Source organism: Barbus barbus (genome assembly GCF_936440315.1).
Source record: "Barbus barbus genome assembly, chromosome: 50".
NCBI lineage: Eukaryota > Metazoa > Chordata > Actinopteri > Cypriniformes > Cyprinidae > Barbus > Barbus barbus.
In genome coordinates, this window is record NC_136728.1 from 6156517 (window position 1) to 6176294 (window position 19778).

Consider the following 19778-nt stretch of genomic DNA (forward strand, 5'->3'; position numbering starts at 1 on the left):
ATGCAGGCATGAAAAAGTCTTTCTGTTATAGTGACACTTGATCTGTGAAAATCTCTCATTGGTGGAGATTCCGTAGTGGGAAGGGTTAAGACGGGAAGGTCCAGATCTTGGCCTAGGCACTGAATAAGGAGATGGACGAGGGTTTGAGGAAATGTAACAGAGGCACAAGTTTGGAGGAGTGGTCCGAGAGACTGTTGCTATATTTGCTGTGGTACTACGTAAGCACAATTAACACATTTTCTGAATGGGATGAATGTGAGTGTGATCCGCTTGCATTTTGGTGTTGTTTTCAAAATAATGGATAGATACTTCAGACAGAGTTTTGGGGTGTTCCCCAGGGCTCGCTCCCAAGTCCGCATATGTTGTGTTAAGAACTCCTCAGTGATATGAAACTGTGAAATTATATGAGTTGTACTCCAACTTACTCCCACTGGTGTAAGTATTTCCTACAGATACTGTTTCCCTTTTTCATTGTAAATGTATAGAGGTCACTAATAAGGCAATACATTTCTACAATTGAATTTAAATGCCATTCAATAACTAGATGTGACTTAGTAACTCTAAACTTTATTTTACATTTTTAATGTACATTCATTGAAGTACAAATTGTAGTGATTCCAGCCTGTCAGTAACAATGCATAAATAATTATTAATTACATTAATTAGTATATTTGAAAATGTAAATAATACATTTACATAAATCAGGGGGTGGTGAAACTTGTATATCACTTTACATACAACGGATTAATGAATTCACCAGTTTGCAATTCACATTATGCACATGTACCATTAATTTGAGTTTCATGCTCTTCTCTTTTATAATGTAAAAAGTGTAAATGTCAGCTTCATCATATGTGCCTGGAAGATTGATGGTTGTAACGTAACACATGAGCTCTTTAGTGTAATCAAATCAGATGGCTTTTTATTCCAACCGTTACTCCTTGTCAGAAGCTTATGTAAGTATTTAGTTAGTTCACAGGATTAAGTTTAAACTAGGTTTAATCACACTTAGTGCTCATTTACACAACTTTACTCAAAGTTCAGCTGCAACATTGGCAATCAAGATGAAATAAGAACAATCACTTTTATTTCTTGTTTAAAGTCCTGTTTGTCATTTCTGAAGAAAAGTCTTGCAAAGACAATTCACAGCGGACTACTGTAAAGATTTGGGCCGCAACAACAACTTCTTCTTAACTGTAGGGGGCGCTGTGCTTATAGATTGTGCAAATGAGGGTGTGCATCTGGTGTCATGGGGGAGGGGGGACACTTGGTGATATCTAATGTGACCTGGATCCCCCCTGCTTCGCTGACGGTTCCCTCTACACCGTTACCATTCTCTGTGCATTCTGAGTAACAGACTCAGGGTTTTATTTTTGGACTGCTATGGAGCCTGTGCCTTCCATTTGAAGGAAGGGGGAATAGTTGAACTCAACATGAGTCTCCCGTTCTGACAGTCCAAGCTGGGACAAGCAGGCAGCCGCCGGACACCCCTGAACAGCAGACAAACAGGTATAAGACCAGACAAATCTGCTTGAAATTGGATATTTTTGTCTTCTGGATATTATTAAATTAATTCCTAGTGTAGAAGTGCATGCCATGTCTGTCCTTTTGGAAAAGGCTTCAGCAGTTTGTTGCAGGCTATCTTGACAGGTTTGTGCAATAGGGACTGTAATATAGCACTGTAAAACTGAAATTAATAATACTGATATTGGTTTCCTTGTCACCATATATTATGTCTTAATACTAAATGCAGTTTCTTATTTTAAAGGACATGTAAAATAAATCATACGTTTAAATTTACAGGGGACCTTGTCTGTAGTGTCTTCAACTGCCTTCTGTTACAGTCATCTCTTGGTAAGTTATCATTTTTTAAGCACAAGCGTATAAGTGTACATATTACTATATATTTTTACATGTACAATGATGACTTTTTTCACCAGGTGGTTGCTAAGAAGCAATTATGCTGTGCATGATTTTACTGCTTTGCTATTCTTGCCCTTTCCTCTTTTGAACTTGCATCTTGGAAATTTTCCAAACTGCCCAGCCTACCAGGGCCTTAAAAGGAGGACCTCCTCTCATATGGTTCTTCGTGTCACTCTGGGCTTGGGGCTTCTTTTACAAGCTTTTACAGGTGGCCTACATTTGCACTATTGCAAAAAAAATGTGTTATATGGACACAAAATAAGTCATTTTGCTTAGTATTTTATCCTTAAAAAATTTTCCCAAGTTCACTGGATTTAATTTGTAGTCAGTTTTTTTTTTTGGTCAAATATCTAAACATCCCTAAAATAAGATGAAGAAATTGCTTTTATTAAAAATTTGTTTTGGGAGAATATATACTGAATTCAGTTTTTCTTCCCCAATGGCATGTTTTTAAACTTATTTTAAGCACAAATATAGCAAAATTTTGTGAGATTTATTATTATATCAATATAATCTTGTATTCTTCTTTTATACCAGAAGAAGTTCCTTGGATTCCTTTCTTATAATAGATTTATTCTTACATTTATGCTTTCCCAAAAATGCTAGCGATTCATAACCTTTATATAAAATTAATTATCATCTAGTTATTGCATAAATGAGCCAGGAAAGGTCCATGAGTGGTTCATGAATATATTTTATGAATAGTCCAGTCTTAAAGCTAATTATTATCTTAATGTTTTATAGTAGGGTAGTTTAGTAAATATATAAATACAGTATGAAAAACTTAAAAGCAGCTCTGTGATATGTGATCTTAGGTTGTGCGTCAACAGAAACCACTGAATCTGATTGGTAGTAAATTTTCAGTGATTTATTATGTAATTTAATGTAGCTGCTGCACCTATGGCTAAAGCAGTGACTGCTTGGCATTGGTTTACGGTGAGGGTGGAAAGTGGCACCACACTCTGTGACATGGAGCAGATGACTTGCTCATTTGCTTTCACCCTAAAATTAGGCCAAGGAGCTATCCTAGATGTGTTGTGGAAGTTTACTGCATGGGAACATGTCATTAACTGAGGCATTGTATCAAGTGAAAACTATTCTGATATTTCCATTTTACATTGAGAATAAGTAGCCAAAATCCAAATTAAGAACCATACAAAATATCAAATTTATTGAAAATAAAAGCTGTAATTGCCTATAAATGACATTCTTATTTTAACCATTCTCAATACCATTGGGTAGCAAAATGCTCATACCTAAACAAACATGCTTATTTTAATATTATAAATATGATAAATGGAGTAATTCCAGTGTTTTCATGAAAACCAAAAAAGAAAATCAATATCATATTTGTAATAAAATATAACAGTAAAAGATTGGTTGTGGCTTAAAATGCATACGAATCAGCTGCAGGAATTCTGGAATATGTTTTTGGATTATTCTACTGTTAATCTATTCAAGTCTATATAAATGAAACAATGTGCCATAGTATAAAAAAGCATAGAAAATATATTTAAAAACAGTTGAAAAAAGTCATGACTTTGATCTATTTGACATTTACATTAAGTTCATACTCATAAATTGTTAGAAGTGGCCATAATATCAGCACAAATACTGCAGGTGATACTGAGGAAAAAGAAAAGAAACTAAGACCTTTTATTCTGTTGCAGTCAGTCAGAATTCTGAGAATAATTTTACATTTTATATATATATATATATATATATATATATATATATATATATATATATATATATATATATATATATATATAAAAACATTGCCATGCCATTAGAACAGTCAAAAATGGAACAATCATAAAAACAACACAAAAGCACATATAACGAAGTGTAATTGTTTCTTCCTTATGTTGTGAAAAGTTGATTGAAATATTGTACTACATATATGTCAATTAATGTGTTCTTGGGTGTATTCAGGAAAGATGTTATTGCTGAATTAAATTCCTCACAAGCGATCGCTGGAAAATTCACCTGAAAAAAAATAGAGAAAACAACAGTATTAGCAAGCAAAGCTTTTTGCTAATTTATTGCCTATTTTTGGAATAGTTTGCAACTTTTTACCATTATTAGCAAGAACATTCATTGTTGTGTGCAAAGTACACAATAACTGTAATTTATTTGTTTCAGGGGGCTGAAGATTTAATGGCTGTCAATATTGGCAATGCTGCCCAGGCAGGCCTGCTTTCCCAGCAGTACCCCCCACCTTTGTTTCCCAAACCTGGGAAAGAAAATGTCCGGCTCCAGAAACTACTCAAGAAGACAGCGAAGAAAAAAGCTGCAGCCCAGGCCTCACAACTGTCGGTCCCCTTCCGCTCAAGCCTCTCTCCAGTAAATGAAGCAAGCCCTGACCTGGAGCACAGTGATCACTCAACTCCTCCTAAGACTCCAGAGACACCTTACTACATTGGCAAGGTACACCCACGCTTCAACATCCGACCACTGTATCAGCATGTGTCGTCTCCTTATCCTCATCACAGAGGATTCACTTATGGCAAGACAGCAAGGTTTTCACCACAACCATATGCGGCTCCCCAACGCCTGTCTCCAGCATTTCCATACACAGCCTCACCAGTACCGGGACTTGAAACACATGCAACTGTTCCAGTCACTATTCTACAAACTTCACAAAGAGTGGAAGTCAGCTCAAATCTTACCACTCATGTAACCTGTAAATCTCCAAGCCCTCAGCCAGCCACTTTGAATGTTTCTAGAACAGCAAAACCATTGTTTGAAGTTCCACAAATCACCAATTACACAGCAAAGTCAGTAGGTGTGAGAACACCTCATGCATCACCAACAAGGAGTAAAACACCTACTGCAGAGTTACTGAAAGGCCCAATGCCAACATTTGAGGTTAGAAGGATAGTGACACCAACATCTGAAATAAGAAGAGACAGAACACCAACCAGAGAGATCAGAAGGGTTACAACACCAACATTTGAAGTCAAGAGGATTACAACCCCAACTTCAGAAATTAAGAAAAGCCAAACACCAACTTCTGAAGTCAAGAAAGAGACAATTCCATCTTCTGAAATGAAAAGGGCCAGTACTCCTGCTTCAGAGACTAAACAAAATGCAATACTGACAGCTGAGACAAAACGGGGTACAACACCAATGCTTGAGGCAAAGGGGGCTACAACACCAACAAGAGTCAAGACACCAACATTTGACTTTATTTCAACAAAAACACCTTCAGGGCGTCCCAAGACACCTTCGGATCATGTGTCACGTGCTAGAGTACCTGTGATTGAGATTTCAAGACCAAATCCACTTTTATTTGCTGTGTCTCCTGTGCACATGGAGGGCAGAAGATCCAAAACGCCAACCTCAAGTTTGACTGGTCCACACGATGAAATGCATAAGATATCAAATAAAGTGAATGACACAAGTCATTCAGAAATATTACAAAATGGGGACATATATGTCAAATTAGCTGAACCCTTACAAGAAAAGCTGGATAAGGCCACAGAAAACCTGTCAAAACTTGAGTCATCAAAGCCAACGACCCAAATACAGGAAAGCCCAAATGAGCAGCCAAAGCCTAAAACCCCAACAACACCCAAGATTGAACCTGTACAGCCTGCTTTATCCCCGGTTGGGTATCAAAACCCGTTATCTAGAGTCCTACCATTTGCAGGTCAAAGACCCAAAACACCAACAGCACCTAAATCCAAACCAACATATTATGGATTGACTCCCTTTGAATATGTTGCCCATGGAGGAATAAAGAGTTACACACCCAGTTTTAGCATTTCTACACCAAGTGCAGAGACAACTCATCTTCCAAAACAGGAACCAGTGGTACCTCAACCTTATGTAAATGTGACCATGATGAATGACAAGTCTGAGGTAAAGCCTAAAGAACAAGTTGAAGTCCAGCCACCTCAGGCTGGTGTTGTTAAAGAGGAAACCGCTGTGGGTGCTCCACCTCCAGAGGTTTCAAAGTTAGCATCTGAGCCAGAAGCAAACTCTGTAAGGGACATTCCCAAATCAAGTGTGCCAGAATTAAAAGCAAAAATTCCTGATGTTAAAATTCCAACTATTGTGGTATCTGTAGCTGACACACCACCATCAGAAGCAAAAGCAGAGCCAATAAGTACCGTGACACCAAGAGTCAGAACTCCAACCTATGGATCTCCCAGACTTTCCCAAATGACACCAACCCCTCCAACTGTGAAAATAACTCCGAAATCTGATAGTAAGGCTGTGCCATTATCTGACCAAGATGTGGGAAAGCCAGCTCTTTCAAAGGTGTCAGAAGCTAAAGTTAATACTGAAACAACCAAAGTAATAGAGAAGCCAACAGAGACAAAAATGTCTTTGTTAGAGAGAAGTAAGAAGCAGAAGCTTGAAACTGCTTCTTCTGAAAAAACTCCAGAAAAAGGAGAGGTTAAAGATGTGGTTAAGCCACTGGCTAAACCAAAAGAAGACCAAAAGAGCATTGAAACAAAGGACACTGAACCTGAAAAGGTTAACAGAGTGGAGACAAAAGCTAGCCTCCAACAGGAGATCAGATCTGCAGTGGAAAAGAAGGAGGAGGGCGAGGAAGGTTCCTCCCTAACTGCAGAGCCTCTCTTGAAGGTGATGCAGAAACCAAAAGGCATGAAGTCAAAACTCAGTGGCTGGTCTCGCCTTAAGAAACATATGGTGGTTGAAGCAGAGGAGCCCAAGTTTCCAGAGGCAGAGCTTGCATCAAAGAAAGATGTCCCTGCCAGCGCTGATCAAAATGTAAATGAAATGCAAAATAAGTCTGAAGCTGAAGCTAAGCCTACTGAGAGCCAGGACAGTAGAGACTCCCCAAGGGCAGCAAAAATGTGGGATGCTGTCCTCTTCCAAATGTTCTCCACCAAAGAGAATATAATGCAACAAATTGAAGCCAATAAACCCGAGGAGCAAAAGAAGATGGAGGCAGAACAGAAAACGGCAAAAGAGATTCCCACATTTGCGCATCGTTTGCCAGTTCTCCTGTACAGCCCGAGGTTTGATGCCAGACGACTAAGAGAGGCAGCTTCGCGACCAGCAACAAAGATTGCAACAGTTTTTGAAATGGGACTCATAGGCCGCAAAAATAAAGACGAAGAACCAAAAGACTTTAATAGAAAAGCCAGAGGCTTCAGTACTTCTTAAACTGACGTCTAACTGGATAACATATAAATAGTGGGCAAGGATGTTGTTAGCTTTCATTGCGATGGTAGAATTCTGTTTATTATCCAGTCCAATATTTTACATATGCTTTTATAACGTCATAACAGGTCAATTGGCAAGTAAACTAAAAAATGTCTATGTGTCAAATGCACAGTAACTTATTTTTAGTAGGTAGTAGCCCACTTGTCAACTGGCTTTACCCATTTAAGCTAATTAGAACACTGAATAAAGAAAAATCATATAGTTTTGAAGCTTTTAAATTAAAGAGTTTATTGCTTAAGACTTTCAAAGCTCATCTCGGCATTTTTTATGAGCATGTTAAATATGGTAATAATTTTGATAATACTTACATCCCTGAACACCTTCATCAAATAATAATAATAATAATAATTTAAATGATTTAATAATACAGAAATATCACTCCAGCCTGCCACAAGAAAAAATCTAAGCAAAAACAAGAGAGTGTTTTGGGGTATGAACATGTAAAATATAATGCAGGTTTTAGGTATCGAACATTTTCAGTTACCTTTTTTTTTTTTTTTTTTTACATTGCAATAAAATACACCACACCTTTTTCTCTACAGCCAGTATTCTATGGTGCTTAATGGGGCATAAAAAGTATTTGTGAGGATAAGATATATATACAAGATAGCATGGTGTTAAGGGACAGATTGCAATTGTATGTTTTTTAAGGTGTAGGGGCAATTGAGAGTGAGTTTTAGGTGGGTGGGCCAGTGGAACCAGTTAACTGCGGAAGAAAGAATTAAGAGATAAGAAAGAGATGTATACAGTAAGTATGCTAAGTTTTGGAAATTTGTTCTAAGCCTTATTAGTATAGAAAGCAAGGCATGGCGCACTCTGCTTGGTGCTTAGTGTTGACAAAGAGCTTTCACTGATGGAGCCACAAAAGGGGCTTTCCAAACCTTTCATATAAATGCTCTGATTGCTTCAGTATGATTAAATGAATTACAGTGTATGCTGATTGTCAACTCCAACTCATGCATGTTCTTATTTCAGGCTTAGGTAATGTTAAGTTTGCATGTTTGTCTTTTGTTGCAGAAACCGTCAGACTGAGAATACTTTCTCTTTACTGATGCTGATGTGTATAATGCTTTGCATTTTAAGGTGCACTGTACTAAATTGAACGTTATTTTATATTTTTTTTAATAAAATACCTGTTTTGAGAGGATATTTTGTGACTACTTTTATGACACTAGCTATTGAATGAAAACATTTGCATTGTGTTAGAAGCTTGCTGTGATTAGTCTGAGATATTTATCAATGTATTATCAAGCAGGTGTATGAAAAATATTTAGACAGCAAGATTTAAAAATGTTCAGGTGTTTTCAGTCTATTTTAAAATCGAGTCGCTCTGGGTTTTTGTCTTTTTTCAAAGCATTCTAAAAGCATATTTTATGCTAATGCTACAACAGTCAGTATTTTAAAACTAATCTTAGCTAGCTTGCTATGTAGCTAGTTTGGTACTAGCCTGGTAGCTAGTTAATTTTAGATAACATTACCTAGCATGCCTCTGTTGGCCTGCAAAAAGCATCAAGACCATGTATCCATATTGTTGTTTTGGCATTTTTATTTAAAGAAACATATTTTGAAGTTCTTTTCCTCATTAAACAAACTAATGTACATGTTTGTTAGCTTTAAATGATATAAAAGAGAAGAAAGCGCCTCACTTGTTTTTCCATTCGGGTAGACACTGTAATGATCACCATCAGTGGAAATCTTCTCGTATTTTCCGTGGCCTGTCACAACAAACTTGTACTGTTTACCCAAGGAGGAGCCCTAAACGGTGAGTAAAAGAAATAGTGAGAGTGGCATTAAGCAAGAGATTTATTCAACTTTTTTTATATATAATTTGAAGGTTATCAGTACAAGATTTTTTAAAATCGGATTATTTACCTTTCCTCCCAGTCCTGGCCTCTCTCCTACAGAACCTTCTCCAATAATTTCCCACATGTTCTTTTTCTGCAGAACATCTCCAGGTTTAACATCCTGGAAATAAACATTAGAAAGCATTTGTTAAGAGTGACTTTGTTATCCTAAATCTGCTGTTGTACTCCCAATATCCTTTTATGGAATAGTTGACCTGAAATCTAAGTCATTATTCACTGATTAACTGACTAAAACTTTGAGTCATTGAGTTGAACTCGAGAACCAGATTAGCCTGATACTTTGAGTCATTAGGTTGATATTGTGAACCGGATTAACAAACTCAGAAGACTTCAGAAGACTTGGAATATAGTGGAGAAGTAATATAAATGACTTTTAATGGTGCTCTTTTTCTCCTTTTAGAAATTTGAACGCTTCAGTCCTCCACTCGTTGCAATTGCATGCAAAAGAGAAACCAGCACAGTCTTCAGAATTGCTCCTTTTTTCGTTTTCCACATGAAGTAAATCAAACAGGTTTGGAACAACATTAGGGTGAGTAAATGACTTTGGGTGAACAATTTCTTTGACATAAACCAGATGTCATAATTGACTATCACTCAATTAATGATTCAAAGATAAAATTCAATCATGTATCTTTTTTTCTGGTCTTCAAAAGCTCTTTTGATAGAAACAATGTTCATTACATCTGTACTTTTTTCTTCAGACCTTAACTGCTAACATTATAAACCGCATACCCACATCAAAGAACATTGCAGTTTACTGCATGATGATTGATTAACTGGATTTTGGGAAAATAAGTGAAGTTGCAGTAGCTCAGTCTACCATAAGGGACAACATAAATGTACATTTTTGTTATTTTACTGTACGTATAATTTTTTTTATTATTATTACATTTAAATTAACATGTCTGTCTGTTCTACACAGAAATATCTCTGTATTTCAAAAACTATGCCAATGAAATTATTAGTTCATTTTTCCATTCCACCATGGGACAAATACATGTATTTCTCCCCAGTTACATCTAAAGATTTTCAAGGTTCATTAATAGACTTACAGATGGTGTGGAAGGAGAGTGTCTGTTCCCGACTTCTGGACTTCCTTTCACCCAATGGTTGATCAGGTTTGTTACACCCACTTTCACACAGTCTGTATCCTACACATATAAAACCGTTTCAGAATAGCATGTATAACAGAACTGAATTACAAATAATCTAAATGATTTTCTTTTGTGTATGTTTTAGTTTTGGCTTCATATGTTGATGGAGTGGTGAAGCGCAATTCATAAGTTTATGATTGATCTGGCAAACATTTCCCGAGAACTCCTACACAAGAGCTTCCCGTTGCTGGTTGTTCATGTGCGTCAGACTCTGGCAAATGGATAGTGTGGGTGTGAATGTGAAAGTGTAAAGAGCAGATGTTGTTCCACACTACATGACGACATGACCTATCTCACACTGCCGCCGCTGCTATGCTGGAGCCACCTCTTGACCTCCAAACTTGCACAATCTGAGACTCATTCGAAGCAATAATAGAAGTGTCCTGACATCACTGTTTTCCCTCATAATATTTAAAGGGGTGATATGAAACAGCTGATTTCTTATTAGTTTGACATTTTCCTGAATGCTTCCTCCACTATTACTCCCATAAAGGCTTGAGGTACAGAGCATTTTTATGATTTTATCATGCTTGAAAGGTTAAGCACCCTTTTTAAGAACGACCAGTACAATATTCAAAATGTTTGTTTTTCTGAAACAACGTGAAGTTAAGTGAGTGATGACCGAGTTTTCTTTTTGGGTGAGTCAATGAAAGAAACATCTGATTTCTGACCTTTAAAGGTGTGCCTTTCGGGCTGCTTTGACTCCAGGCCTCTCCTGCTTCAAACAGGTTTTTTTTGGAGGCCACCGGAGCAGAAACACTGGGCATGTCCACTGATGCTGACTTAGTCAATTTTGCTTCTTTAGAGGAGATCTGCAACACATTAAAACAGTTAGGCTCAGTGAGTCAGAGCGATAAATTGTTTCTAAAGAAATATTGCAAAAGTAGCAATAGGCTGTCTCAGGAGGTGGTACAAGAAGAGATCCCATTTAATCACTCTAAATATAAACCATCTGATCCATTTGTTTAAATGCTGCCAGAGACAGGCCTGATGTCTTCAAATAATGGTTTGACTAAGAGATTGTTCTTAAACCAGGCATTAGATAATACAATTATAGAATGTATTGTCCACACTTTGACTGCAAATTAACATAAATATCATCAATACATAAAAAGCATAACATAGCAAGATATAAGACTGTAAATTGAACCTCAATTGCATGAGTGTATTGTTCCAGTTTGTCATCAATCTTGGGCAGAAGTACAGGTCTCTGGGTCTTCTTGAAACTGTTACTGTTTTCGAAACAAAGATTCGTATGAACTAGTTTCGTTTTTATTCATTTAAAAAAAGTTTAAAAAATATGCTTTAGTTTTAAAGTTTTAAAATGCAATATACATATTAGATGAAAAACTAATAAAATAATAAGACAAGTAAAAGTTAGAAGTACAAACATTATTAAAACTGAAATAAAAATAAAGCATACTGCATTTAGGAATATACAGTATATAGAAATAAAAAATAAGAAATAACAAAAGCACATTACAAAATTAATCACATTTTAAAATTTAAAATGAACTGAAAATCTAAAAATAAAAGCTAAATGAATACTATAATAGTAATAATACTAAAATGAGAAGGCAAAAAGCATAAAAAATAAGTTCGATCTTACAATGTTTGTAAGGCTACCATATATCGTAACAATACGCATAATACATATTTACATTTTTAAAAACGTACAAAATCGCATCTAACATGACATTTACCAAGAAAGTACCAAATAAAAAAACATAACTTTTTTAAAAAATCATTATTATTATTATTTCACATAGTGTTTATGGTGCATAGTGTTAGAATGTTTTGTATGTATAGATAAGTCTAATTTCGATCCACCACAATATCTTAGCAGACATCAGGAAAATGTACACTCCACATCTGGTTAAAGTTAGCTGACCCATAAATCACTGCTGACAAGGCGATGGACTAACAAAGTATTACAGTGACCTATGCCACCTATGTCAATATTTACTTTTAGACAGCCATTTTGCCAACATACTTGTAAGTTTTTGTCAAGAATCTGCCATTTATAGCAAGCTCACTGAAGTCAAGTAGACCGTGCACTTTCTCATTTGAAGTGTCGTATTACTAATTTTATGTTGATGAATGAACTCACCTCTTCTTTAAAGATCGATTCAAGGATTCTGTTCTCTCTGTGATCTGGAATTAAAAGAAAGTTACATTTTTAAAAAAGTTACAAGCAGAGTTTGAAAAAAATAAATAACAGAGGATTCCATGTCATATTTAATTATAGATTGTGTTTTTAGCAACAAAAGTCTAGTTTTCCCCTCCAGTGAGCTGTTTCCCTTGAAAACTGCCAGTGTCAGTGAGCTGAACTAAAGAATCAGACTAGTGAATGAATAGCTCTTTTGAACTTATTCTTTTCAGTGAATTGGTTGATCTGGACTGATTCTCTGCATGAACCAGTCACAGCAGCTCTCAATTTAATTCACTGGTGGATATAGATATATATACTGTGTATATATATATATATATATATATCAGTGAATAGGCTTAAATTTAGGTCATGATATTGTTTCAGAACACAGAAGAAATATAGTAGTAATATATATATATATATACACTGAACAAAATTATAAACGCAACACTTTTGTTTTTGCCCCCATTTTTCATGAGCTGAACTCAAAGATCTAAGACTTTTTCTATGTACACAAAAGGCCTATTTCTCTCAAATATTGTAAATCTGTGTTAGTGAGCACTTCTCCTTTGCCGAGATAATCCATCCACCTCAGAGGTGTTGGCATATCAAGATGCTGATTAGACAGCATGATTATTGCACAGGTGTGCCTTAGGCTGGCCACAAAAAAAGGCCACTCTAAAATCTGCAGTTTTACTGTATTGGGGGGTCCAAAATCCAGTCAGTATCTGGTGTGACCACCATTTGCCTCATGCAGTGCAACACATCTCCTTCGCATAGAATTGATCAGGTTGTTGATTGTGGCCTGTGGAATGTTGGTCCACTCCTCTTCAATGGTTGTGCGAAGTTGCTGGATATAGACAAGAACTAGAACACGCTGTCATATACACCGATCCAGAGCATCCCAAACATGCTCAAATGGGTGACATGTCCGGTGAGTATGCTGGCCATGCAAGAACTGGGATGTTTTCAGCTTCCAGGAATTGTGTACAGATCCTTGCAACATGGGGCTGTGCATTATCATGCTGCAACATGAGGTGATGATCGTGGATGAATGGCACAACAATGGGCCTCAGGATCTCGTCACGGTATCTCATTCAAAATGCCATCAATAAAATGCACCTGTGTTCGTAGTCCATAACATATGGCTGCCCATACCGTAACCCCACTGCCACCATGGGCCACTCGATCCACAACGTTGACATCAGCAAACCGCTCACCCACACGACGCCATACACGCTTGTCTGCCATCTGCCCTGTACAGTGAAAACCAGGATTCATCCATGAAGAGAACACCTCTCCAAAGTGCCAGATGCCATCGAATGTGAGCATTTGCCCACTCAAGTCGGTTACGACGACGAACTGCAGTCAGGTCGAGACCCCGATGAGGACGATGAGCATGCAGATGAGCTCACCCTGAGACGGTTTCTGACAGTTTGTGCAGAAATTCTTTGGTAATGCAAAACGATTTTTGTTGCAGCAGCTGTCTGTGTGGCTGGTCTCAGACAATCTAGGAGGTGAAGATGCTGGATGTGGAGGTCCTGGGCTGGTGTGGTTACACATGGTCTGCGGTTGTGAGGCCGGTTGGATGTACTGCCAAATTCTCTGAAACACCTGTAGAGACGGCTTATGGTAGAGAAATGAACATTCAATTCACGGGCAACAGCTCTGGTGGACATCCCTGTAGTCAGCATGTCAACTGCATGCTCTCTCAAAATTTGTGACATCTGTGGCATTGTGGTGTGTGATAAAACTGCACATAGAGTGGCCTTTTTTAGAGTGGCCTTTTTTTGTGGCCAGCCTAAGGCACACCTGTGCAATAATCACACCTGTGAAGTGGATGGATTATCTCAGCAAAGGAGAAGTGCTCACTAACACAGGGGCAAAAACAAGTGTTGCGTTTCAAAAATTTTTCAGTGTATATAATATGCGATTGATCGCATCCAAAATAAAAGTTTTTGTTTACATATTTATATGTGTGTATACTGTGTATATTTATTATGTATTGTATATATAAACACATGCATGTATTTAAGAAAAATAAGTCATGTTTATATATTAAATATATTTATATATAATATAAAATATAGGAATATAAAACATGTAAATATTTTCTAAATATATACAGTATGTGTGTGTATTTATATATACATAATAAATATACACAGTATATTTTGCTTGCGATTAATCAATTGACAACACACACACACACACACACATATATATATATATATATATATATATATATATATATATATATATATACAGATATAGAACAGACCACTTTTATGGTACTTTTTGGTCTTTTTGTTTTTTAGGAGGAGTCCTGGTCACTCTGAACTGTCATTATATTGACAAGACCTGAGTAAAACCTCTTAAAAAATATCTATTGCAATAATTTATAATAACCAGAGAAATCCATACTGTAGTTCCATTTAGTCCTTTCTCACTTCCTCAGACGAACATTGTACATGTTAAGCTCCTGTTTCAGGCTCACAAAAGCATCCCTTGTGTTTCTTTTGGGCCCGCTGGCTTTTTAACCTCTGCTCACTGAGAATGTACTTTCAACTGTCAATCACGTCTGTTTCTTACGTAATTACACAGAAAAGCACTGGAAAACTCAGGGTCCTCAAAACACAGACTGCAAATCCAAACATAATAAGGTCCATTTGAGTTTTAATGGAAAAACTACCATAGATGAGGTCACACTTTTGTTGTTTTGTGGTCGATAAACAATAATCTGTGCAATGGGGATTTTTTTTGTCCTCAAACAAACTCTCAAATGTTGCTAACCTTACTTTTGTGGTGTCAGCCATTTCAGATTTATCTTCATGAGACATTATAAGTCTGATGCCATTAATACAAGCATTATTCATGCATGAGTGTTTTCCTAACATATTGTTGTATTAAGCCATTACAGAGTCGATTTCACATTTTGGGTAGATAAAATGCTATATCATAGCAGTGGATAAACACAAGGAATAGATACAATAACAGAAACACCTAACCTTATACTAGTATAATAAACTTAATAGCAGGGACTGGGGCTTCATTTGTAATTTTTGCACTCTTTTGGTTTTGTGCTCTTCATACTATGTTCTGCATCTTTGTGGGTTGACCTGGGGTACCAGTGGATAAATCTTATTTTTGATAGGCTCATGACCTACAGTTTGTGTTTAGACTGAGTCATTTTATTTTATGTCAGTAAGATTTGACTAGAGACGAATCACCTTTGACATTAAACAGTCTGCAGAACCATGCAAACCTCAACGCCATAATGCTGTGTAGTTGCCAGTGCATCGCTAAACAGTTGTTAAGATGTTTTAGTTGGTTACTTGAGTTTGTCCACAACTCTCTCAATACTCTGGTCTCTTGTTGTGATTAGGGGTTTATTTGTTGTTGTGCCTTAAGCACCACTGGTTATGAATCTACCATTATGGAGTTTCCATTTTTTTCTATACGTACGTTATGTTTTTAGTAAATTTAGGCAGTTCATTAATGAATGCAAATGCTCAATAATCATTGAATGTCATGTAAAATTTATTAAAAAGCCTCTGAATGTTTTTTTTTTTTTTTTCATAAATTGAAGAAATTTAACTCGCCAGTTGTCTGAACTGTTGAAATCACTCAAACGAATGGTGAAACATCTTGAAATGGGTGGAAAAATTAGTCCAAATTAATATTTACAATAATGAAAGTAATATAAGTGCATATATAAAACCACAAATCTTTTCACACACTGTAAAGCAAGTGCAGCAAATAAACAAGTTACACTCATCGAGCAGTTGTGGTTATTAAACTTAAAAAAAAAAAAACATGCCCTAAAAATAAATTAAATCAATTTAAAGGAATATTCCAAGTTGCAAAGTGATGTTCTAATGACATGCAATTTAATTACCAAGTTACTATTTTTATTATTAGTATTATTATTTATATTTTATTTGTTTGTTTTTATTAAAATGCAGGTCATAATTATTTTATGGAATATTCAAAACATGTTAATTTGTTCTGAACCAGGAATATTCCTTTAACCCTTATCTGAAGACCAATATATGAATATGCATGCTTGTTAGTTGACTCAGAAGATGTGTTCAACCACTTATGCACTGCAAACATGTGGGTATGTTCACAGCACAACAAGCACAAACAACTTACAAAATAAAATGGAGCTTGTATTCTGGAAAAAAAGAACAGGATTATTTGTTATAATTCTTCAATGTCTGAGAAATGCTCGTTTGTTGTGATTGATTTCTAGGTTGTAAAGTCCCCTTTAAAAAGATAAAAGTTTCCAGATGTTTCATAGTGATCCAATAGAATCACCCTTAAACATAAAGGTACCTTATTGGCATTGATGGTTCCATGAAGAAAGTTTAACATCTACGGAATCTTTCCATTGCACAAATGTTGTTTATATTGGAAAGAGTTCTTAAGATTTTTAAAAATTTTATTTTAAGAACTGTTTGCTGAAAGGTTGTTTTCAGAACCAAAAATGGTTATTCTATGGCATCATTGTTAAAACCCACTTTTGGAACCTTAATTTTTAAGAGTGTAGTGTGAAGAACATTTAATTAATCAAAAGAACCTTTTGTGGATGGAAAGTTGCGTTGGATGATAAAGGTTCCTCATGGAACCATTGATGACAAAATATAAAGAACCTTTATTTTTGAAAGTGTACCATTAAAGAACTCAGTTCTAGGAATTAGCCGGCAGGGTCATTCCTAGAGAACCAATTTCTCCTTCGGGCCATTTTACTGGTTGCATTTGCACCAGTAGCAGGAGCTCTGATGCAGCCGACCGTGATGTCTTTATTCGTGGCATTTACAAACATCAACAACCGGTGAATGGAGGACGCTGTGTTCAGAGCTGCTTTTGTTGCGTGTCATGGGTTTAGCAAAAATGGAGATGGAACGTAAACACTCAATTTACGTGATTGAAAGAGCATGAAAATCTGACTAAATCTCCATTGACAACTTGTAGTGTTATCTTAGAGGCCTATAGAGTTCCTATAGAACAATTTTAGACCTGAAGTAGGAGCTAAATTAGTTCCCTCGAACATGCCAAAAAGTGGGAACTTCCACCAATAGATCTAGGAACTATGAAAAGGTTCCTGCGGTGCGAAAGCACCTATAATTACTCTTTTCTTTTGGTACCTTGGAGTACCATGAAAAACCACATGCATGGTTATCAATCAGTACCATGGTGTTTGTCAAAGTTTAATGGCATTAATTACTGATACCATCACTATACTATGGTACTGCCATGGTACATTTTTTTAAGAAAAGGTTGAGAATGTTTATGCAGATATGTATAGTTACCTTGAAAGTTGGACTTGTGGGGTTTAGAGGGTTAAATGGATCATCACCTTCTGTAGGTATGATGTTGAGATTCTTCATTCTCTTCTCCGTTGCTTCCATCCTCCTCCTCTCAATGTCCTCCTTCATCTGTCTCTTGTCCTCCTGTAATTAATACAAAATGAAATTGACTATGTTTTATGCAAACCCTAATAAATAATTTTCTACTATTTCCAATCCCTCCGAGAGTTCTATCATGACAACTCTCGGAGGGATTGGCATGGTAATGTACATGACAATGTTAATGTGTTTGGTCTTGGTGGAATAGATCTGCTACGCTGCTCCTGCTGCTGTTGTGGCAGAGCAAGTACTGAGACTTGCTACTGCCCATACATCTACAGATACTATGCTGCTGTGAGCATGTAAGAAATACAGCTGTTGCACATATAACATATCGTCGCTGTCGGGCAGAAACCTCCTATGTCCAAATTTCATATTTTTTCACAAATCGGTGCTATTGGTAAGTCCCCACGTTGGTCTGTTATTTTTACAAATTATTAACCAATCTAAAGTGTTGAAAATAGCTTGGGAGCAAATCTCTTAACTCCATTGGACACTTCAACTGTCTCAGAAGTCTCGTAACTCCACCTCTTCTTCACTCCACGGGAGCCTTGCGGCATTATATCTCCTCAAGATTGAAAGATTCAATCCTTGTCGAACAACACGTCCTCTGAGGTAAATGTCCTCAAAACACTGGTTATTCATGATTCAGTTATATGAATTATATAATAACAGTTAATATATTATAAGTTTTATATTGATCTATTTTTATTTATGGGAGAAAAAAGGGCTGTCTACTGGCACCAAGTAAGCCTATCTTTGGATTCCTCTGTCTGTTTTTTAGACAATAACGAGTGAAAATAGTTAGGTTAGATACATTTGAGCCTGTTTTGTTAAAAATCGATAGCTGTAGTGCTTCTCTGCAGAAGGAATCCCGTGAGCCACGAAGGTAAATTTGCAAGCAGATTAGGCTAATTTCCACCTATTAGACAGCCTAGTCAGCTCATCGTTTTTTGTATTGCATCACTTATAGCTTTTAAACCTTTAAAATAGAGTTTAGGAAGATGTATGTAACCACAATCATTAGCTTTGATTAGCTCTTAAAGCCTTATCTCTTGTCAAAAGGCTCAACGCGACCGCAGACTTTGGTGAAAACTGCTGGCAGCAGCGACGTCTGTGTCCGTACCATTCTTATCAATGACAGGGTAATCTCGTATCTCCCTGCTCCCAAGTCATAAATCTTGTATCTCCGATTAAACATGATTTTGGGGAAATGTTGTGTTAGTGTTAATGTTGGTACACAACAGTATATGATAGCAAAATAAGGTATAATACCAACTTTAACAATACAATGTTTAATAACTCTATAAAGGTGGAGCTGGGGGAGGTGAAGGGTTTCTAAACCAAGCTGCAACTGCTACATCAAGCACTAGCCAAGTATTTGAATGTTAAGCAACAAGCTCATTAGCTGCTGATACAAAAAGAACCGATCAGCTGTGACATGTCATTATGTCAGACTGTGCCATCTAGAGTTTTATGCCAGAACTTTGGATTTAGACGAATAGAAATCATCTCAGCCACCTCTTTTTTGGCTAGTTTCTGCTGTTCCTCTTCGTCTTTCTTCCGCTCCTCCTCATCACGAGCCTTGCGTCGTTCCTCTCTCTTCTTCTTCAGTTCCTCCAGCTCCAGCTCAGCCTCGGCCTGACGCTGCCGTAGCTGCTCGATTTCCTGGCTCTCCTTCTCCTGGTGACTACGTCTGACCTTCTCCAGCTTCAGCTCGGTCTCCAGACCAGCGTGCATGTCCTTCTTAGTCTCAAAGACCTGATCTACATCTACAATCCTGCTGGAGAAGAGTGGAGAACAGGAAAACGGGGTTAGTCTCAGACGGCATGGTGGTCATGAAACAATCAGTAATTAACTGGACCGTGATGTCCGTAAGAAGTGTCCAACCAGTGTGAATCATCTTTGGGCAATCCTTCAGGAGGCTTGGAGTAATATACAGTATCAAGTCAATGTTTGAATAAACTGACAGCTCGGATGCCCAGATTATGCAGAGCTGTAAAAGCTGCTAATGATGGATATTTTGATGAATCAAATATTTTAGTTTTTTCTATGTATAATTTGTTTA

The 19778-nt window shown here is 36.8% G+C and overlaps 2 protein-coding genes across 3 annotated transcripts in view; one reads left to right on the forward strand and one right to left on the reverse strand.

Annotated features, from left to right (window-relative positions):
* Window positions 1–1251: 1251 nt before the first annotated feature.
* prr33 (proline rich 33) lies at window positions 1252–7367 on the forward strand. The gene is made up of 3 exons (XM_079414044.1): window positions 1252–1509; window positions 1804–1854; window positions 4069–7367. The coding sequence occupies exon 3, from the start codon at window positions 4084–4086 to the stop codon at window positions 7066–7068; it is 2985 nt and encodes a 994-aa protein (XP_079270170.1). The 5' UTR covers window positions 1252–1509; window positions 1804–1854; window positions 4069–4083; the 3' UTR covers window positions 7069–7367.
* The window catches only part of LOC306868055 (uncharacterized protein), a 29792-nt gene continuing 13728 nt past the window's right edge, over window positions 3715–19778 (reverse strand). The window contains exons 5-13 of one of the 2 annotated variants that reach the window (XM_079414046.1): window positions 19232–19490; window positions 17615–17755; window positions 12258–12301; window positions 11298–11379; window positions 10819–10959; window positions 10046–10144; window positions 9001–9093; window positions 8775–8883; window positions 3715–3912 (exon numbers count right to left, since the gene is read on the reverse strand). In XM_079414046.1, the coding sequence (XP_079270172.1) occupies window positions 3887–3912; window positions 8775–8883; window positions 9001–9093; window positions 10046–10144; window positions 10819–10959; window positions 11298–11379; window positions 12258–12301; window positions 17615–17755; window positions 19232–19490 (994 nt within the window). In that variant the 3' untranslated portion in view covers window positions 3715–3886. Of the gene's footprint in view, window positions 3913–8774; window positions 8884–9000; window positions 9094–10045; window positions 10145–10818; window positions 10960–11297; window positions 11380–12257; window positions 12302–17614; window positions 17756–19231; window positions 19494–19778 lie in introns of both variants that reach the window. The other variant, XM_079414045.1, reaches the window with a different exon arrangement.

Bases quoted from the DNA above. Each gene is read 5' to 3' on its own strand.
- prr33 (XM_079414044.1), top strand. From the start codon at position 4,084: ATGGCTGTCAATATTGGCAATGCTGCCCAGGCAGGCCTGCTTTCCCAG.